Source organism: Pygoscelis adeliae, unplaced genomic scaffold, assembly GCF_000699105.1.
Source record: "Pygoscelis adeliae isolate BGI_AS28 unplaced genomic scaffold, ASM69910v1 Scaffold82, whole genome shotgun sequence".
Lineage (NCBI taxonomy): Eukaryota > Metazoa > Chordata > Aves > Sphenisciformes > Spheniscidae > Pygoscelis > Pygoscelis adeliae.
The window spans coordinates 1,681,875-1,698,638 of record NW_008824287.1 but is presented as its reverse complement, the minus strand read 5'-3'; the positions used below and the strand labels follow the sequence as shown (position 1 = coordinate 1,698,638).

The following is a 16,764-nucleotide window of genomic DNA, read 5'->3' as shown; positions in this document are numbered from 1 at the left end:
AATTTTAAAAAGCAACAAAACACTTAAGTGAAAAGCATAAGTGCATTACCTGTACTGCATTCTCAAATAATACAATTCGTACTTCAAGATCATCATGAACTTCAGACCTATTAAAAACCTTGCCAAACCAGTTTAAGACTATTAACATCACAATTTTCCCTTTTTCTATTTATGTTAGTCACATTCTTAAATGAAACAAAAAGAAGAGTTTTGTTAAGTTTCTGTTCTGTCACCCTTACGTTTGTTGAAGTTCTTATTCAGTCTAATAGCAAACTCTGCAAAAGAAAGTTTATTTCAAAAGAAAAGCTTTCTCATCAACACAACTGTTACCACGAACATTAACAGGATTGTCTGCTATGGAACTCAGTATTTCAGGAACTTCATTAAAATAGTAGCATAAATCAACTTATACCAATTTTTTTATATATATATATATCCTAGATCATATAGGAGGCACTTTTAGATTTCAATTGTTTTCACACAGATTAATGCTGTATAATTAGAATTCAAAATAGTTTATAGTGTACTTACTTTAGCAATCTGTAGCAACACAATGCAGTGTTTTATTGATTCTACCATGCTCTAGGAAAACAAAAATAACAGGGGAAAAAAACAACTTGTATTACTATCCTATAATATTTTGTATTTACAGGTTTTTATTAGTTACACAATACTAACTGAAATATTGGGTGAGAACTAAATGGACACTCACTTCTGTAGAACCCCTACTTTCCCTTCCCTTTTTTTTTTTTCCCCCAGAGACAAAAGCACAGCAGTAGAAAACTGAAATTTCCAAAAGCCACATACAACACAGGTTGTCAGGGTGAAATGGAGGTCAGCTTCAAACTTTCAGAGCGCTGGAAGCAGGTAAACTGTCATGTGAAAAGAGGCTGAGAGAGCTGGGATTGTTTAATCTGGAGAAGAAAAGGCTCAGGGGAGACCTTATCAATGGGCATCAATATCTGATTGGGATGGCAGGGTGTAAAGACGATGGAGCTAGACTCATCTCAGTGGTGCCCGGTGACAAGACAACAGGCAATGGCCACAAAATGAAATACAGGAAATTCACCTTAAACATAAGAAAACACTTCTTTACTCTAGGGATGATCAAACACTGGAACAGGTTGCCCAGAGAGGTTGTAGAGCCTCCATCCTTGGAGTTACTCAAAACTCAACTAGATTTGGTCCTGGGCAACCTGCTCTAGCTGACTGTGCTCTGAGCATGGGGTTGGACTACAGACTTTCAGAGGTCCCTTCCAGCTTCAACTGTTCTATGATTTTATGATTCTAAGGTGCTAGACATAAATCTGAATACAGCACCAGAACCAGGCTGCCTCTGCCATCACACTGTTGGACCTAATATGGATTCCCACTTTTCTGTAAAAAGCTTTAGAAACTTTCCCAAGAAAATAAGGTTAATTTCAGTATCTATGTATAATAGATATAAAAATTAAAGAAACTTACACTGGTTGTCTCTTTGAGACTTTCAATTTTCTGTAAAAGAAAAATCAAAATAGTATGGTTAAAGACAGAATTTCCAGCATCTAGTTTGACCTAAATACTGTACAAACACTATATTTTAATCTTAAATTGGGGAGGGAAAAAAGCAACCAACATATTAAAGACTATTTCTGTATATAGACACAATTTTCATTTTGTAATTGATAATACAGAAGTCAAACTGATAATTAAAGCTTAAAGATGACAAGGTCAGTAATTTCTGAGCAGTGACATTATACGTATTTACCCAAAGTCGACACTTCAGTTTTACATAACATCAACAAAAATAAAATGCAGTATGATGATTGACTCTAAGTTCAGTTTGCATCCTTACATAGTGTACTGAATGGTGGCACATTCCAACGATCAATATTACTTGAAATTACCATCATTCAAGTAAAATAAACATATGCAGTTAAGCACAGTTTAAAAAAAAAAAATCACAGAAAATAACAGTGCACACATGTTCTTGCTCTTTCTAAGCCTCCAGTAAAAGTGCATCTGGAAATCTGCCTACTCAATTTTATCTAAAAACACTGGTTCATAAAGATTTCCTGTGTGGAATTGCACTTCAAGCATGCAAAAGGCATCTGCATGCCATTGTACACATAAGCATGACCTATCTAAGAAGCATATGCATCCTGTTGATGTCCTTGGGTCTGTCTGCAGAAGGCAAAATTATTAAATTGGACTCAGCACTGAACCTCTACTAATTTAATTACAGGACCTCTTTGTTTTGATTAATGAGTGTCTCATGTGACTTGAGTCACAGTCTTTTTTATTCTTGAATAATCGAAGTGTGTAAAGTAACTTTTAACCCCACAGAGCACTGCAAGCCAAATTCTACACCGTAAGAGAGCCACATGCATCTATAAATCTACAGGAATGAACAGTCTCAGCTCATGGATTAAAAAAAAAAATAAAAAATGCAGTGATGGCTTCCCAGCCAATACCTGGGGAAAATTTTTTCAGTTATACTCTGTTCTATATACTATTCATGAGGATGCTATATGTTTTCTTCATGATTAATTGGCAAGAGGTGGCCAAATAGCACCTAGCCTCAGCCTTTTCCACTGGAAAGACTGGACCAAGCTGATCCAGGAAATAGCATATCAGGGATGTTATATCACAAAGTTGTATTATATTTACTTCTGTTGCTAGCAGAGAAACGTGCCAACAGCTAAAAATTCTTTTGTTTTGGTTTTTTTTTTTGTTGTTGTTTTTCATGTCTTTATTATACTTCCACTCCAAACTTTATCAACACATATTGAAAAAGGCATTTTAAATATAATGACAGCAGTGAAGTTTTTGGCCTTTTAGCACCAAAGTAGAACAGGCAATGTACCCAAACATACAGATCTTGTCAGATGAAAGATTATGCAGCTGAAATAAGTCATTCAGTCTCAAAGCTTTATAGCCAACTGTAGGCAGCTGTCAGCAGTTTTGATTATTCTTTACCTATTTTTTTCCCCAACATGTTCTAGAGTATTTACACTGGTAAATTGGTATCTCATTTCCTTCACTGATATCATCTTTGCTGAAAATCTGAAAGTGATGTCAGGCCATATAATGTAATTCAGTCACACTGTTTGCCCCCCACCCATCTGTAATTTTCCAAGCAATAGACTAATTAAGACATTGTTATTCTTACATATAGGTACAGACAAAAGGGTAATTTGTCCAAGATCACACAGAAGATCTGAGATGGGAAAAACCTCAGGACACCTGGTTTCCAAGACCTATCCACAAATTATACAATCATAATTTTTTCCTCTATGGAAATGAATTCTTTGTGAGCTGGCCAACTTAAGTAGTAACAGTACGCATTAATCCAATATTTTTCACATTTGTGCTGTATGGCTACCTTGCAAGAATAGAGCACATGGAACTGGAACATTGTCTTCTTCATATGTACACAAAGTTACGAGAACAATCCAGGCAAGTCAGACAGACTCAGTCCCTGGGAAGACCCTTCTAAAGAGCACCAGCCCTGTTCTTTAAGGCTAAGCAAACACTGATATGGAAGTCTCAGGATTTTCATGAGCAATGTGTTATTCTAGAATGGTGATGTAAGCAGCCATAAAATAAAGTTTGCAAACTCTCCCCTGTAAGATCTTATACAAACACACTAGAGACATGACACCAGGGAGAAAAAAAACCAAGCGGACAATCACTAGCAACAAAACTGGCATGCTTACAAGAGTGGTTGGTTTGGAGAAGTTAGGCGAATGCTTGTACCTCATCTCATCAACTGTACGGAACTACACTGCTATGTATACATGGTGCTACAATCCTTGTAACTTCATTCTTATTATATTTTGTTTAAACTTACATTAAAGTAACTAATATAGATAATTTAGAAAATACAAAATTGTAAGAAAAATCATAAGCAGGTAAAAAAGAGGTATGTTGAAGATAAAAAAATATTACCAAAAAGATAAAAATCAAAGAATATAATTTATTACTAAAAGTTATCACAATTTTCTCTCTTCAACATCCCTACTCTTTGAAAACAGATGAAGATAAAATTTTAATAAGACAGTTTCCCTGGTTTTAGGTAATGAATACACTATTTTCAAATGAAACATCCATTTCCTGAGGGCTTATATTTGCAGAATGCAGCCACATGCTATATCTAATCAAATTGCAGGCTGCCGCTGAAACTACTCCATCTACTTGCTGCTTGTTGCACCTTCTCACATCTGATTTTTTTTTTTTTAATGAAGCCACTGGTGATCCAATAGAAAGCTAATTTTATTTCATTGAAAGTGATTTTTGCCTCATTCAACAATCATGTGACTACAGAGAATTGGATCAGCTCATCCAGCAATAAGAGGCAGCAGAGGCTTGTAGGGGCAGCTGACTCATGGTCAGAATCCATACGGTGCAACCTGAATCCGTGTGCTCAGTCTTGGATTTACTTCACAAAAAGTACTTGTTGTGAACAAAACAGCTTGAGCAGGCTACACTTCTCTCCAAAATCTTGTTAAGTAATGTCAGCTTTGTTCCAGCCTGCCAAATATACACCTCTTCACTATTCTGATACTTTTGAATGCTTACAGTTTTGTTCTCCCCGATATGTGCGGTCAAGATAGTTTCACAAAACCGAACAGAAAAGTTTACTTCGACTTCTCACCAATAATATTGCTAACACTGCAAGAAAGCAAGGTCCTATCCTGTCTTCAGCTTGAAACGCCAGTACCCTCAGATCACGCACCCTCCCTTACTTCCTACATAATCGGATATATACATTGTACCCCATTAGTAGATTCAGGAAAACTGGCAGCACTGCTAGTTATAGTATGCTTACAAGACAGCATGATCCCACTATACAGTGCTAGTTGTAGTTCTGCCAGGAGTATCGATATAACACAGGGAATTCATGATAATCACAGTATTTCTCAGTCTTCAAAATTCAAAGTCTACATCTGCACTGTCTTCTTCCAAGTTCAACAGATTACCATGTCTCAGAAAGAAGATATCCGAGAGATCTTGAAGCATCTCAGAACACCTATACCCTATACCATTATCTTCAAAAGACCAAATATTCTGTAACTAAAAACCAGCTCATCCAGTGCGCTGTACACTTGTGAAAACAATAGCTCAGGTTTTAAATGCCTGGCCATAAAGAGTTGCAGAAAACAGCACTCAGCTAGTCAGGAAGCATCTAACTCTCAAATAACCAAATCTTGTTTCCTCAGAGGAAAAAAAAACTACGGGTTGGATGGAAGTATCCTGCAGGTTACACTCAGCTCATAGTCTGATAGCTGAACCATACTTCATAAACAAATAGGAAAACTGCTAAATACAGTATCAAAAAACCTCTTAGCTGCTTTTGTACAGGAAGAGACATGATCCAAAAAGAACTTTGCCAAGTCATCTTAATTTTTAATAGAGAATAAATGGAATCTATAGTAATAGCAATACTCATCAAGATTTAAAACCAGAGGAAGCTGACCTCTTCTAAACAAGCCTCCTGCTTTCTCTATAAAGTCAACCTGTCTGTTCCATAGATACCTTGCAGAGATAAAGAAAGAAATCAGCACAACATGCGGAAAGTCTCCAGGGAGTAGAAGCACTGTCACAGGGGAAAAAGAAGGTACTGCCTGATCTGCAAAGTAACATCTGGAGGGAGGTCAAAATTGAAGGACAACTCTTCCCAGTGAGACACACTGAAGGAGAAATACAAAATCTTTAGATCTTACTCTCCTGGTCAGTTGTCTACAGATTAAACACACTTACACAGAGAACGCTTGTACTTCAAAGTTATTTTAAAAGCCCGTACATGCAAAAGAACTCCAGAAAGACCATCACTTGTGAAGTCCCTAAGACACCACATAACACATCAAACAAGATGGGTAACACGTGAAAGGTCACAACCATTATGAAGTAGTAAACTAATCACACAAAGCATCAAACTGTTCTCAAAACTGAAATCAAACACCAAGAGAACATCAGCTTGTTTTTCACAAGTGAAATTGGGGGGAGGGAGGGAACTAGGATGAAACACACCACTACTTTATGATATTGAAATTACTGCATTTGCTGAAAACAAAAGCAACTCCTCAGTAATAAACCCTTCATAAGGAATTGTTAAATCCCTCCTCCACACCACACAAATTAACATACAAAACCAGCATGCTACTTAATGCCAAACCCACACCACCCAAGGTACGTGCTAGCCTTTCTTAAACATCTTGATTGAACACTGACCTACAAACTTGACTTTGAAATGGAATAGGAGGGGATGCAAAAAAATACACAACACTTAACTGAATTACAACCTCACTAAAAAAGTAGGGCTCCCCACACAGCAAGTTGCATTTTTGGCATCCTCACCTAAGGTGAATGAATTATGGTATTCTCAGACTTCCAACATGTGGTATGCTAGTCACAGAGCTACACAGGATGCAGACTGATTATGTGAAATACATGATTCTTAGTATCTACTTTTTTCCTTCAGAATAGCTTTGCTATTCCTACAAACAGTAAACATTCATCCTTGTTAAACATGAAAAAATAGTAAATTTAAGTTAAAAGTGCTTTTGACAGAGTCATTATTTCCTACAGACTGAAACCTTTTCTAATGTTATGACACCCAGTATTACCAAAAATTCTGTTTACCACCTATTCACAACAAAAATTATGTTATCAGTTATTCAAATTGCTTTAAGTGATTTTGACAAATTGAGGAATATGAAAATAGACCAAGAATGTTTAAATTTTTATAGACTATAGCAAATTGACGCACAAAACCCTCTGATTAAGCAAAACAAGCAATATTTAAGCAAAATGTACTTGCTTTTCTCTGTTCATCATCTTTGCAGTTCTGGAGTTTTTCATCAAAGAGCTAAAAGAAAGAGATACTTGTGAAAATACTGAAAGTGTTATTTTTCCATATCAAATCAGCCAGAAACAGAAATTTCAAAACCAAAAGCATTTAATAAGTACTTAAGTTATATGATCCAGGTATTATGACCCAAAGCAGTTTTTGCCTAACATTTCTTTACAGCATTTGTGATATAACAAATTTGTAACTAATTTCTCACATTATCCCACCCTGCAAGAGACCAAATCTCAGATCCTGGCTTGTTCCACAGCTCAGCCTGGCATGATTCCACCATGGTTTGCACAAAAAGGTGAGGTTAAGTGATAAAAGCGACACTCATCAGAACACCTCAGGCTGCCTTTCTTTTATTTCAGCAAAGATTTTTGGGGCATACTGAGTGCTTACCAAAACAGCCTCAACCCTTAGCAACCCTTCCAGGTACCTTATTATTCAAGTACATGATTCATATCATGTAAGATTTGTAAGCACTTCTTTTGGGAAGATACACAGTAATTTCCCAGCATTAACTTCTATTTATTTTCTTAAAAGTGGAATATGACATACAGCTAAGCAAAGTGAAACAAATCCTTACTGAAAAGCTTGCATGTGTATTTTACACAAGCTGAGCTGAAACAGTTAAAAGTTGCCTCCAAGAGCACTCTAAGGTGCACATACAAACAACCATTAAGTACAAGATGTTCAAGGAAGAAAAAAAAAGGTTAAGGGTAATGCTCAAAAGTTGTTCACATCCACCCTTGCTCAGAAAAGACTAACTTTTAGTAGGTGAACTACAGTTCTTCACTCAACTGCCTGCCTAAAACCTACTCATGTGTTCCCTTTCCGTTGAGGGCTGATTTCTGGTTCTAAAAAAAAAGACTGTAGTCTTGGTCTCTGTCCATCCTCAAATTCACTCTTCTTTCATTATTAATTCATTCCTATAGCCCCTCCCCCCCAGTTGGCCTGAAATAACAATTAGAAGGTGTAAAGATTTAAATACCTTCCTTCAGCGAAGCATGCTAGATGGCTCCAGAGCGGGAGACAAAGCTAACTCCTGATAAGTCCTTTGCAGTTTAGCTTTGAATTTTGTTTGCATCTCTTTTGCCTACCTCCATTTTTGTTGGTATGCTCTTCCCTCTCTCCGCCCTCCCCTGCAACTGAATTTTTGCTGAATATCCCACATGCAATACTTGCCCGTTATATGAGGAAAAAAATTCCAAACCAGCAGAACTGAAGCAATCTTAACAGCAATTTTAACCTGCTGAGTCATGGGAAAAAGTGTCCTAATCAGCAGCAAAAACTGTTTTTCTCAATCAGGTGAGTACTGAGAGGTATGACCTCATCATTCCTCACCTTCCCACCTACTCTTAAAATACATGTACAAATCGTAAGAGAACTGTATTTGTACAAAATTTCTACAGAATATTTTCAGTCAAGGACAAAGAAGAGATTATATCTATCACTACTGCAACAAAATCTGAAACTATCTGCGACTGTAGTTAGAGATTACTTGACAAAATTCTGTCAAGATAAATTCCAAAATGCTATGAGCAATACAATGATTTAATTATGTTTCAAAGTTAAACTTAAGTCATCTCTGCCATTTCCGTGAAGCTATATATACAAAAGAATGTTTCGGCCATTGTAAGCCATTCTATAAAATCTGAGCTATTTTAATTTCTAACTCTATTTTAACAATCCCAAGATCCATTCTAAGAGAACCATTTTCAGCTTATTTCAGCCCTTAGCTTATAACTTCTAATTTTTATACTTCTAGTAAAAATCTCTTTATTTCAGTAGTTGGAACTTATGTAACAACCCTAAGCTAGGGGGAAAGAGAAAATAAAATTCTATCATCAGCAGACTTCATATATAAAAAAAGGTTGTTTTCTCCAGTTCACAGTCAGCTCAGCCAGATGAGCTCTCCCTGCCTCCCACATTGACCAGAACATGTGCCAAGCATAAAACAGGACTCTCTCCCCCCTGTTGAGCTTCCTTTCAACCAGACCTTGAAAAACCACACTGACGAGCAGACTCCCAATACAGTAAATACACCAGTTAGTTACCATACCTTCAGTTGGTCTATCAAGATCTGTAAGTAAGCATCAGCCTCGGTAAGTTTCTTGTCAAAATCATGAACACTGGGAACAAATCCTGAATCCACACCCTAGACATAAATAAATAGAAATAAAATATATAATTAGAGTTTCAGAAGAGGAAAAAAGATAACAAAAATATGGATTTGCCTGCCAACTGACTAATAAAATGTTGCCTTGCCTCTCATCCTGCCATGTGCAAACACAGGCACACAGCTGAACACATTTGTCTTCTATTTGCAGCTAAATCAGTAACAGTAAATCGCTACACATTTTCAGCAGGCATATAATCATCATATACCAGAGTATTTCATTACTTATGATTGAACAAAACCCCTTACATTACACTAATTAAAGTTTCTTTGGAAAATATAAAGGAGAATTCAAGTTTTTCCAAAGACTGTCTTGTGATTCCATATTCCTACATTTCAGTTAAGGAAGACAAAACCATACCAAATTGGATGACTGCACTTTTCACACTTCAGACAACATTGCTCAACTCACAGCTTCTTAGCTACGAACTGAACTAATGCGTGCTAAATCTCTTCTTAAATATGGACCCTCCTTTGAGCTGAAAAATTCAAAAGTATTATTCCTGGTTGCCCTAGTTCCTTTACAGCTATAGTGATTTGCATCCTTGTCACTATATTCGATTTCTTGCATTTTATTGCACATATGCCAACAAGGACAAAGTATCAGTGCCATAAGAATGATTACTTTTATGTTTTCTTGCTTGCAAATTTGTTTCCCTTAATAATGTAAGGCTCAAAGCACACTTCTGCATATAACAATCCCTACCTTTAAACTGATAACCCATGTATTTAAAGATCTGAACAAACTCCCACTGGGTTACCACATCTTTAATTACATGAAAGAAAAGAGAGGATTCTTGAAATTGATTACTTCTGACTTCATGCACATTTAAGGTTTACTTATATAATACCTTTAGTGCAAATGGAACTGCGAAACAAATATTGAAGCACTCCCAGCTTAAAAAAATTGTACAATGCAAGTTAAATACATCAGAGGAAAAAAGCCATGAAGGATAAAGAAGCAAACATCAGTCACAAGAGAAACACAATCCTGAGAACATCACAGCAGTGACAAGACTTTCCTACTAGCCTAAATACTTTCACCTGTATTCACATTGATCTAAAATATGACATCTTCACTTCAAACGCTTACAAAACCATCAACTGTGCTGTTTTGACTGCTGAGAATCTCAAGAGTCTGAATGTGTAAAGATTAGCCAGTGGGGGAAAAACACTTCGTATGGGGGAAGATGAGCAATCCATATTTGTAAAATTCCATATTAGTATAACATTTTCTTTGACATTGTTTGCTCTGTCAATACAGATAGTTTCTTTTATTTTTGTTTGATAATGGGCCATCATATTAAGAGCTTTACTGATGGCTCTTTAGAGGCGTGAATGTTTGTGTGCAATAGAGGAATGACTTGCTCTTACATCTGTCAAGCTGTGTGCACAGTATCATGCACACCCTAAAACATAAAGCCATCTACTGACTGTAGAAGATATTACTCTTTATTCATTTGCCAAATCTTAAACTGTGCTACAAACTAACACCCAGATCTTGACAACAGTTCTACATGAGTAAATCTATCCATACAGATTAGTTTGTAAACCAGCACAAACAAAAAAAAAAAAAGATATTTCACCCTGTATTAGACAGTCCACACCGGACAAATTTAGAAATAGTGTTTTGAAACAAGGAGGAGGGAGGAGACAAGAAGAAAGCAACCATTTTGACTATGCCAAGAAATTAAGAAAAGACAAAAAACACCCAGTGTAACAAGTTATCAAAAAACTACGCAGAAGGGAGAGTCCTCTCAACCAAGAAACTTTTGACACTCCCTCAAACTAGTCAAGTTTAAATTACACTGAAACTAGATCTGAAACTGTATGAAATTAGTATTCTATTTCCTTACTGAAAACTGAATTGTCTGTACAGCAAGCAGCAAACACCATCATTTCAGCAAATGGTCTAGAATGCTCAGTTAAAAAATTCTGGAGGTCAGGTTTCATATATCAAAACTGCATGAAGTACACAGAAAATTTCTGCTGAAGATACTACACACAGAAATATAGTTTATGGTGCAAGTTATCTGTATGCTGCATCAAAATGCTGATTTTTATTTCAGTCATCAGTCTCCGACTACTAATATGTAACAATCTGGTATTTTTAGTGGTAGCTTAAAAATAAAATGCCATTCTTAAATTTCAGCCTCTCAGCACTAAGGGAAAAGCTGATTAAAACATTTAGTGTTGCAACTGAGCAGACATCCACGTCAAACACAGAGTGAAAACTGTGACCTAAAAAGTTGCATTAGAAAGTTAAAACTTCAATCAGCGTAAAGAGAAAGCCATAAAACCAAGCATAGTGTCAAGCTGAAAATGAAACACAAAAATAATTTTGAAAATAAACACAGGTACTTAAAGCTGTAGCACTTCACTAGTTTGCTCTTGGTTTGTATAAAGACAGTTTGGATGAAATTTGATAACCTACTGAGCAAATTTACTAGTCTGTGTTATATGAGATTAGGTTAATAATTTTAAGTTCTCACCTAGTTTTAAAATTGAAAACCAAAAGATAACTGGGAAGTTAAAAATATCAAGATTAGCAATAGCACAGAAAAAAACACTGTATAAATAGCAAACAAAATGAATCAATATTTCAAACCCAGCAGTAATTTAGAAAGAGCAGATATACGAAGTACAGATTTGCATAACAAATCCTTATTTCTTCATTATCTGGTCACCCAAAGACCCGGTAGAGGAAAAAAGAGGGTCCCTTTCTCTTTCTTCCCTCCCCTGCCATGTAGGAAATGAGGCTTCAAAAGAAACAGGTGAGCAGAGTCAATAGAATGGCATTTAACAGCTTGTTAAACATGTAAATTAGGAAACTGCACATCTGAACTAGCAATCAAATTTTTATGAGACACTTGTATTATATGCTGCTCACCTATTCATAAACTGACAAAAAGAGGCTGCCTGCAGATATTGTTGAACCTCCACCCTCAGAGGGCAGAGTTCAAAACTCAAATGGATTTGACCCTAGACAACATCTAACATAGAAGTTGGTGTCACAATGAGAAGGGGCCTGGACCAGGTGACTTCCACAGGTCTTCTCCAGCTGAAGTTATGCTGTGATTCTAAAATAAATATCTTCAAATTACAAAAAAGAATAGGAACCCAAGTATTTCAGATCTTCAGAAATATACTGATTCTTTCCTACTGTCAGTACCAATCCAAAGTAATATCACCTGGTTTTCCATTGAATAACTAGATCTATTGGTAAGTACACTTTATTTCCCTCAAATAATGACTACTCTATGCTCATATAGGTTTTAAGGAATTAACAGATTATATTACCAGAGGAAATAGCTGCAGAAGCAAGTAATTTATATAACTCCTAATCTCCCCACCACCTCTCAAAACAACACTGGTCTGGGCTTCAGCGAAGAACGCTCATGCCAGGAGTCCTGCAAAATTACTCCCTTTGTACCCAACCCTTTTTTTGGAGGGGGTAAACAGGAGGGCAACAACAAAATATAAACCAATTAAAAATACATATTACGAGCGTTATTCCCATTACAGAACTGCTAGCACTAAGGGAGTTTATATGTTGTTTCCTTGTCCTCCAAATGAGAAGTCACCCATATCACTAATGCATTTGTAGTCAAAACTTGTCCATGCTGAGAAGTAATTCCAGACTAATTTAAACTAGTTCTTTCAACCTAGGATCGGATGAAAAGATTGCATCATCCTTAGAAGCAGCATACCAGAAAAATTCAAATGTATTTCTCAAATAAAAGCATTACAATAACGACCTCTGTGGAAAACGAACAGTAATGAAGGCAGGGAAACAAAGAAAAAGATAGAGGCAACAGCAAAGACTTGACAAGAGCTGTCCTTGTAGAATAGCTTTACTGGGGGAGGAAAAAAGAAAGCTGTACAGAGCGGACTTTTTTTTTTTTTTTAAGATACTTACACTATATTCTTCATTTAATTAGGATTTCAAGTCCAAAAAAAAAAAAATCTTGTGGAAGTTAGTTTAAAGAAGTGAATAAGAGTGTTTTCCCTCCATCTGCAATACACCATCAGAAACATATGCCCTGCCTACAGCATGTTTGATTTTGTCAAGTAGGACATTGCCTGTAAGAACCACTGATAGAAAACTGAAGAAAAACAACAAATCGACTAGTAAGCCACTAAACAATGGCACCTTCTTGTCTTTTTATTTGTGGCAAAGACAACTATATTTCTTTCCCCTGCTAGATTTTTGAGCAATATTTAAAGCTCAGAATGTAAATGTCTCAAAATTAGTTTAAAAACAAATGTAGGAGTTCTGGAAGGCATACAAGCCTTCCAAACAGTCAGAATATTACACTTCTAAAAAAAACCCAAACAACAAAACAACAAAACAAACAAACCTATTTCTGCATTGCAAAACACAAAATGTTTAGCAAAGACTGTGTAGCTATAGATATTATCAGGTCCTCTAGGAAAATAGAAAGAGTTCAAAAAACTGAAGTACTTACATACTGATGCAAAATTCTGTCTTTAAAGCATAGGTTACAATTCCGAAACCTCACAAATACTAAGTATATCCTAGAGTCCCATTCATCTACCTACATAATTTGTTATGGATGCAGATAATGCACATGCACTAACGTGCTTATTCACTATTGTAGTTACTTTGTTAGCAAAATTTGAAAAAGGGCAGCATGCCTGTTAGCTCTATGCCCCTCCACCAGCACTTGCAACACATCTATATAGGCTATATTCTTAATCTAAAAGAACCTGTTCTTAGTTTTATGCAAGCATTCTTGACTCACACTAGAACGAGCATTGGAAAGCCAGTGAGTAACAATATAATATACTTAAGAGAAACATACAAGAAAGTTTTACTCTATCCTTTATTCTTATTTGCAGCTTTAGAACGGTCATCAAAAATCCTGGGTAACGTGATACTAAGTGAACCGCTACTAGCAACACAGTTTCACAAACACTTTACACCAGCATAAATGAATGAGAAACAAATCAGTTCCCCTGTTGTTTATTCTCACCCTTACTCTGCTCGCTCTTTTGAGTCAGCATAAACATTTACCTTGCCACATAATCAACTCAATGTGGAAACTAATCCAGGTTAAAACTAAACTGGTCTGGGGAGGGAGGGCAGCCAGAAAAGTAGTTTTAATTTGGGCCAGTTCTGAATCCAGTTCCAAATTCAGCTATTCTTGCCGCACTGCCTCTTCCCCTCTGCTAGGAGAAGCGAGACAGGACTGCTTCCGGCAGCAGTACCAACTCTTAAGTATTGGTGAAGCCATGGTGTAACTCTTAATATTTAAGCCATTGTATCACTCTTCGCAGCAACAATCCCAGATCCACTTCTTAGAATATAGTTTTCTTACCCTACTATTTGCTACTTATGAAGTAAACATCTTGTTTAAATTATGGAGGTATCAAGCTACAGAGCAATTATATTTTTTTTAATTCCTTTCACTTTTATGGTGATAAGAAATGGCCCACCTTTGTACTGACAGTAATTTCAGTTCCTTTGTCTCTACAGTGAGTCCACTTAGAGGCTGAAATAGTTTGGGGCATTACCTGAAGGGTTTTCATAAGTTTGGGTAGGAAATCCTTTGTAGTCTGCAAGTATGTAAAGACTCTCTAATGTGGATTATCACTGCCATATCTACTCAGAAAGCATGAAAGACATCTTACTTGCAGAATATGCAAGTTTCAGCTTTGTATTTTTATTTATTTTTTAAATCAAGGTGGTAGTTAGTTGTGTTTTACGCAATTCTCAACAGCCTCTTTAGTTACCACTTTAAGACACTTACCAAGATGCTCTAGCAGCACTAAAACAGAAGAAGGAAAAAGTACATTTCAATACAAGGGATTTAAGGCAAGAATGAGTGTGAAAGCTTCAGCTAACAGGAGGAACGGGGGTGGGGGGGAAGCAAAGCTCATCCCTCCAGCTCAGGGTGAGCATGGAGGACCCTCCTACAGATAGGGTCCTAACACTACCGGAATACAAGCACACATTCAGCCATTTAGAATTTAAGATTTATTCAGTTTTTTACTGAATTCCCTTAAGGCGTGAGAAGAGTTTAGTTACTGGTGGTTTTTAGGTAGATTCATATTTTAACAGTGATCTTGCACTTTTCAGATCAAAGAAGAAAGTCACTGTGGTCCTAAGAGACATGAGTTATCTTCAAGGGGTTTTCACACTGGAGAATTCCAAGGGCTTTTCACACAGGAGAATTCCAGAGCCAAAAAGTACACGCAGCACTACGGAGCCACTTGAAAGACACGCAAGGAAAGCAGGACATTTATGCTAAACAAGACGATGAGAAGCACTTCCTGTCTGAATGGGATTGCTGGTTGACATAAGATGCTGGTGAGGAACAAAAGAAAATCTGAGATAACTTATCACCCTCCTACCTCTGCCCAGACAAACAAGAAACCCAAGCCACAATATACCCTCACCTCATGCACACCCTTCCCCTTACCTCTTGTGGGTATGAAGCAACTGATGTGCTGCCACTGCAAAGCCTAGTAATGCCACAACAATAACATCTTGGGAGGGGTAAGGGGAAAAACACTGGTGGATTCAGAATGGTACTTCCAATACTATCGCACCATCTACTGTTCAAGGACTTTTCAATAGACAAAAATAATACTAGAAGAACTATGCATATTTTTAGTAATGCCTTTAATATGAGAACATACAAAAACACAGCAAGCAGAACAACGTATTTCAGTTTCAAAATTTAGAGAAATTAGACTACAGGTGTATCTGAAATGTTTCCTCCCTATTCTTGTTTCATTTGAATACAATGTTACTAATTGTCAGCCCTCTGGACAGCTAGAATACCTTTACTCATTCTACATATTTAGGACTCAGTTCTTACTCAGTTCCTTGACTGTAGCTCATTCTTGCGAGTGTTTTTTGGGGGGGGGGGGGGGGAAGCATGTTTTATTATTTTTAAGTGTTTCAAAAACACTTCCATTATAAAGACTGAAGGACAACACAGTAGGACATTTAGGCAAAAATAAAAGTAGCAAGACTAATCAGACTAGAGAACACCCAGACACCACCTCTCCACCTCGCATTAATTCCTTATCCTTTCTGATTTGGTTCACACAACACACAAACTACCTAGGTTTCAGTATACTTTCTCATGTCTAACAGATGTGAGCTTGACACTATGAAGAAAACTTAATCAAAGTCTGACTTTCCAAACTTGAACACTCCAGTAACAGAACAGGCAGACCGAAAGCGGCATGAAAATCTGAAAAAAGGAGTATCATTTTGGACAAAAACAGATGCGTAAAGGTTTTATATGACAGATAACCACGTTTCTGTTTGCAACAGAAACCAAGAACCTAAGAAAATACCCTTACAGAAAATAATCTCTGCCACAGCACTCAAACCCCCATCCATACCCGTTGAGCCAATAATCCTCCCAAAGAACTCATTTTACTTTATTGTCCAAATAAAAAGGAAAGCAAAAGAACATCAAGTGCATGAAGTGGCGTTTTGTTTTAAATGTTAATTGAAGCCAAGGCGTGTTTGTATACAACAGGCTCTTGTAACCGGATGAAAGCATCCCTCTAGGCACGCAGGGCGCACAGAAACTCGGCGGCACTCCGGCAAGGTATCAAAGCCATTCCCGGAGACTCCGCGAGTCCCCCCGCGCAGGAAGCCCGTGCCCGCCCTCCCCGCGGAGCTCCGCTCCCCGGGAGGCTGCCTAACGCCGATCTCTGCCGCCTGTTCCCCGGGGCTGCCCCGAGCGGCCGCCCGGGCGGGGCC

The 16,764-nt window shown here is 37.1% G+C and overlaps 1 protein-coding gene across 2 annotated transcripts in view; it reads right to left on the bottom strand.

The window, feature by feature from the left end:
• OSBPL9 (oxysterol binding protein-like 9) overlaps nucleotides 1–16,764 on the bottom strand; it is a 56,434-nt gene that overhangs the window by 19,710 nt on the left and 19,960 nt on the right. For both annotated transcript variants that reach the window (XM_009318722.1, XM_009318723.1), the window contains exons 4-7: nucleotides 8,898–8,993; nucleotides 6,803–6,850; nucleotides 1,465–1,494; nucleotides 532–582 (exon numbers count right to left, since the gene is read on the bottom strand). In XM_009318722.1, the coding sequence (XP_009316997.1) occupies nucleotides 532–582; nucleotides 1,465–1,494; nucleotides 6,803–6,850; nucleotides 8,898–8,993 (225 nt within the window). The remainder of the gene's footprint in view (nucleotides 1–531; nucleotides 583–1,464; nucleotides 1,495–6,802; nucleotides 6,851–8,897; nucleotides 8,994–16,764) is intronic.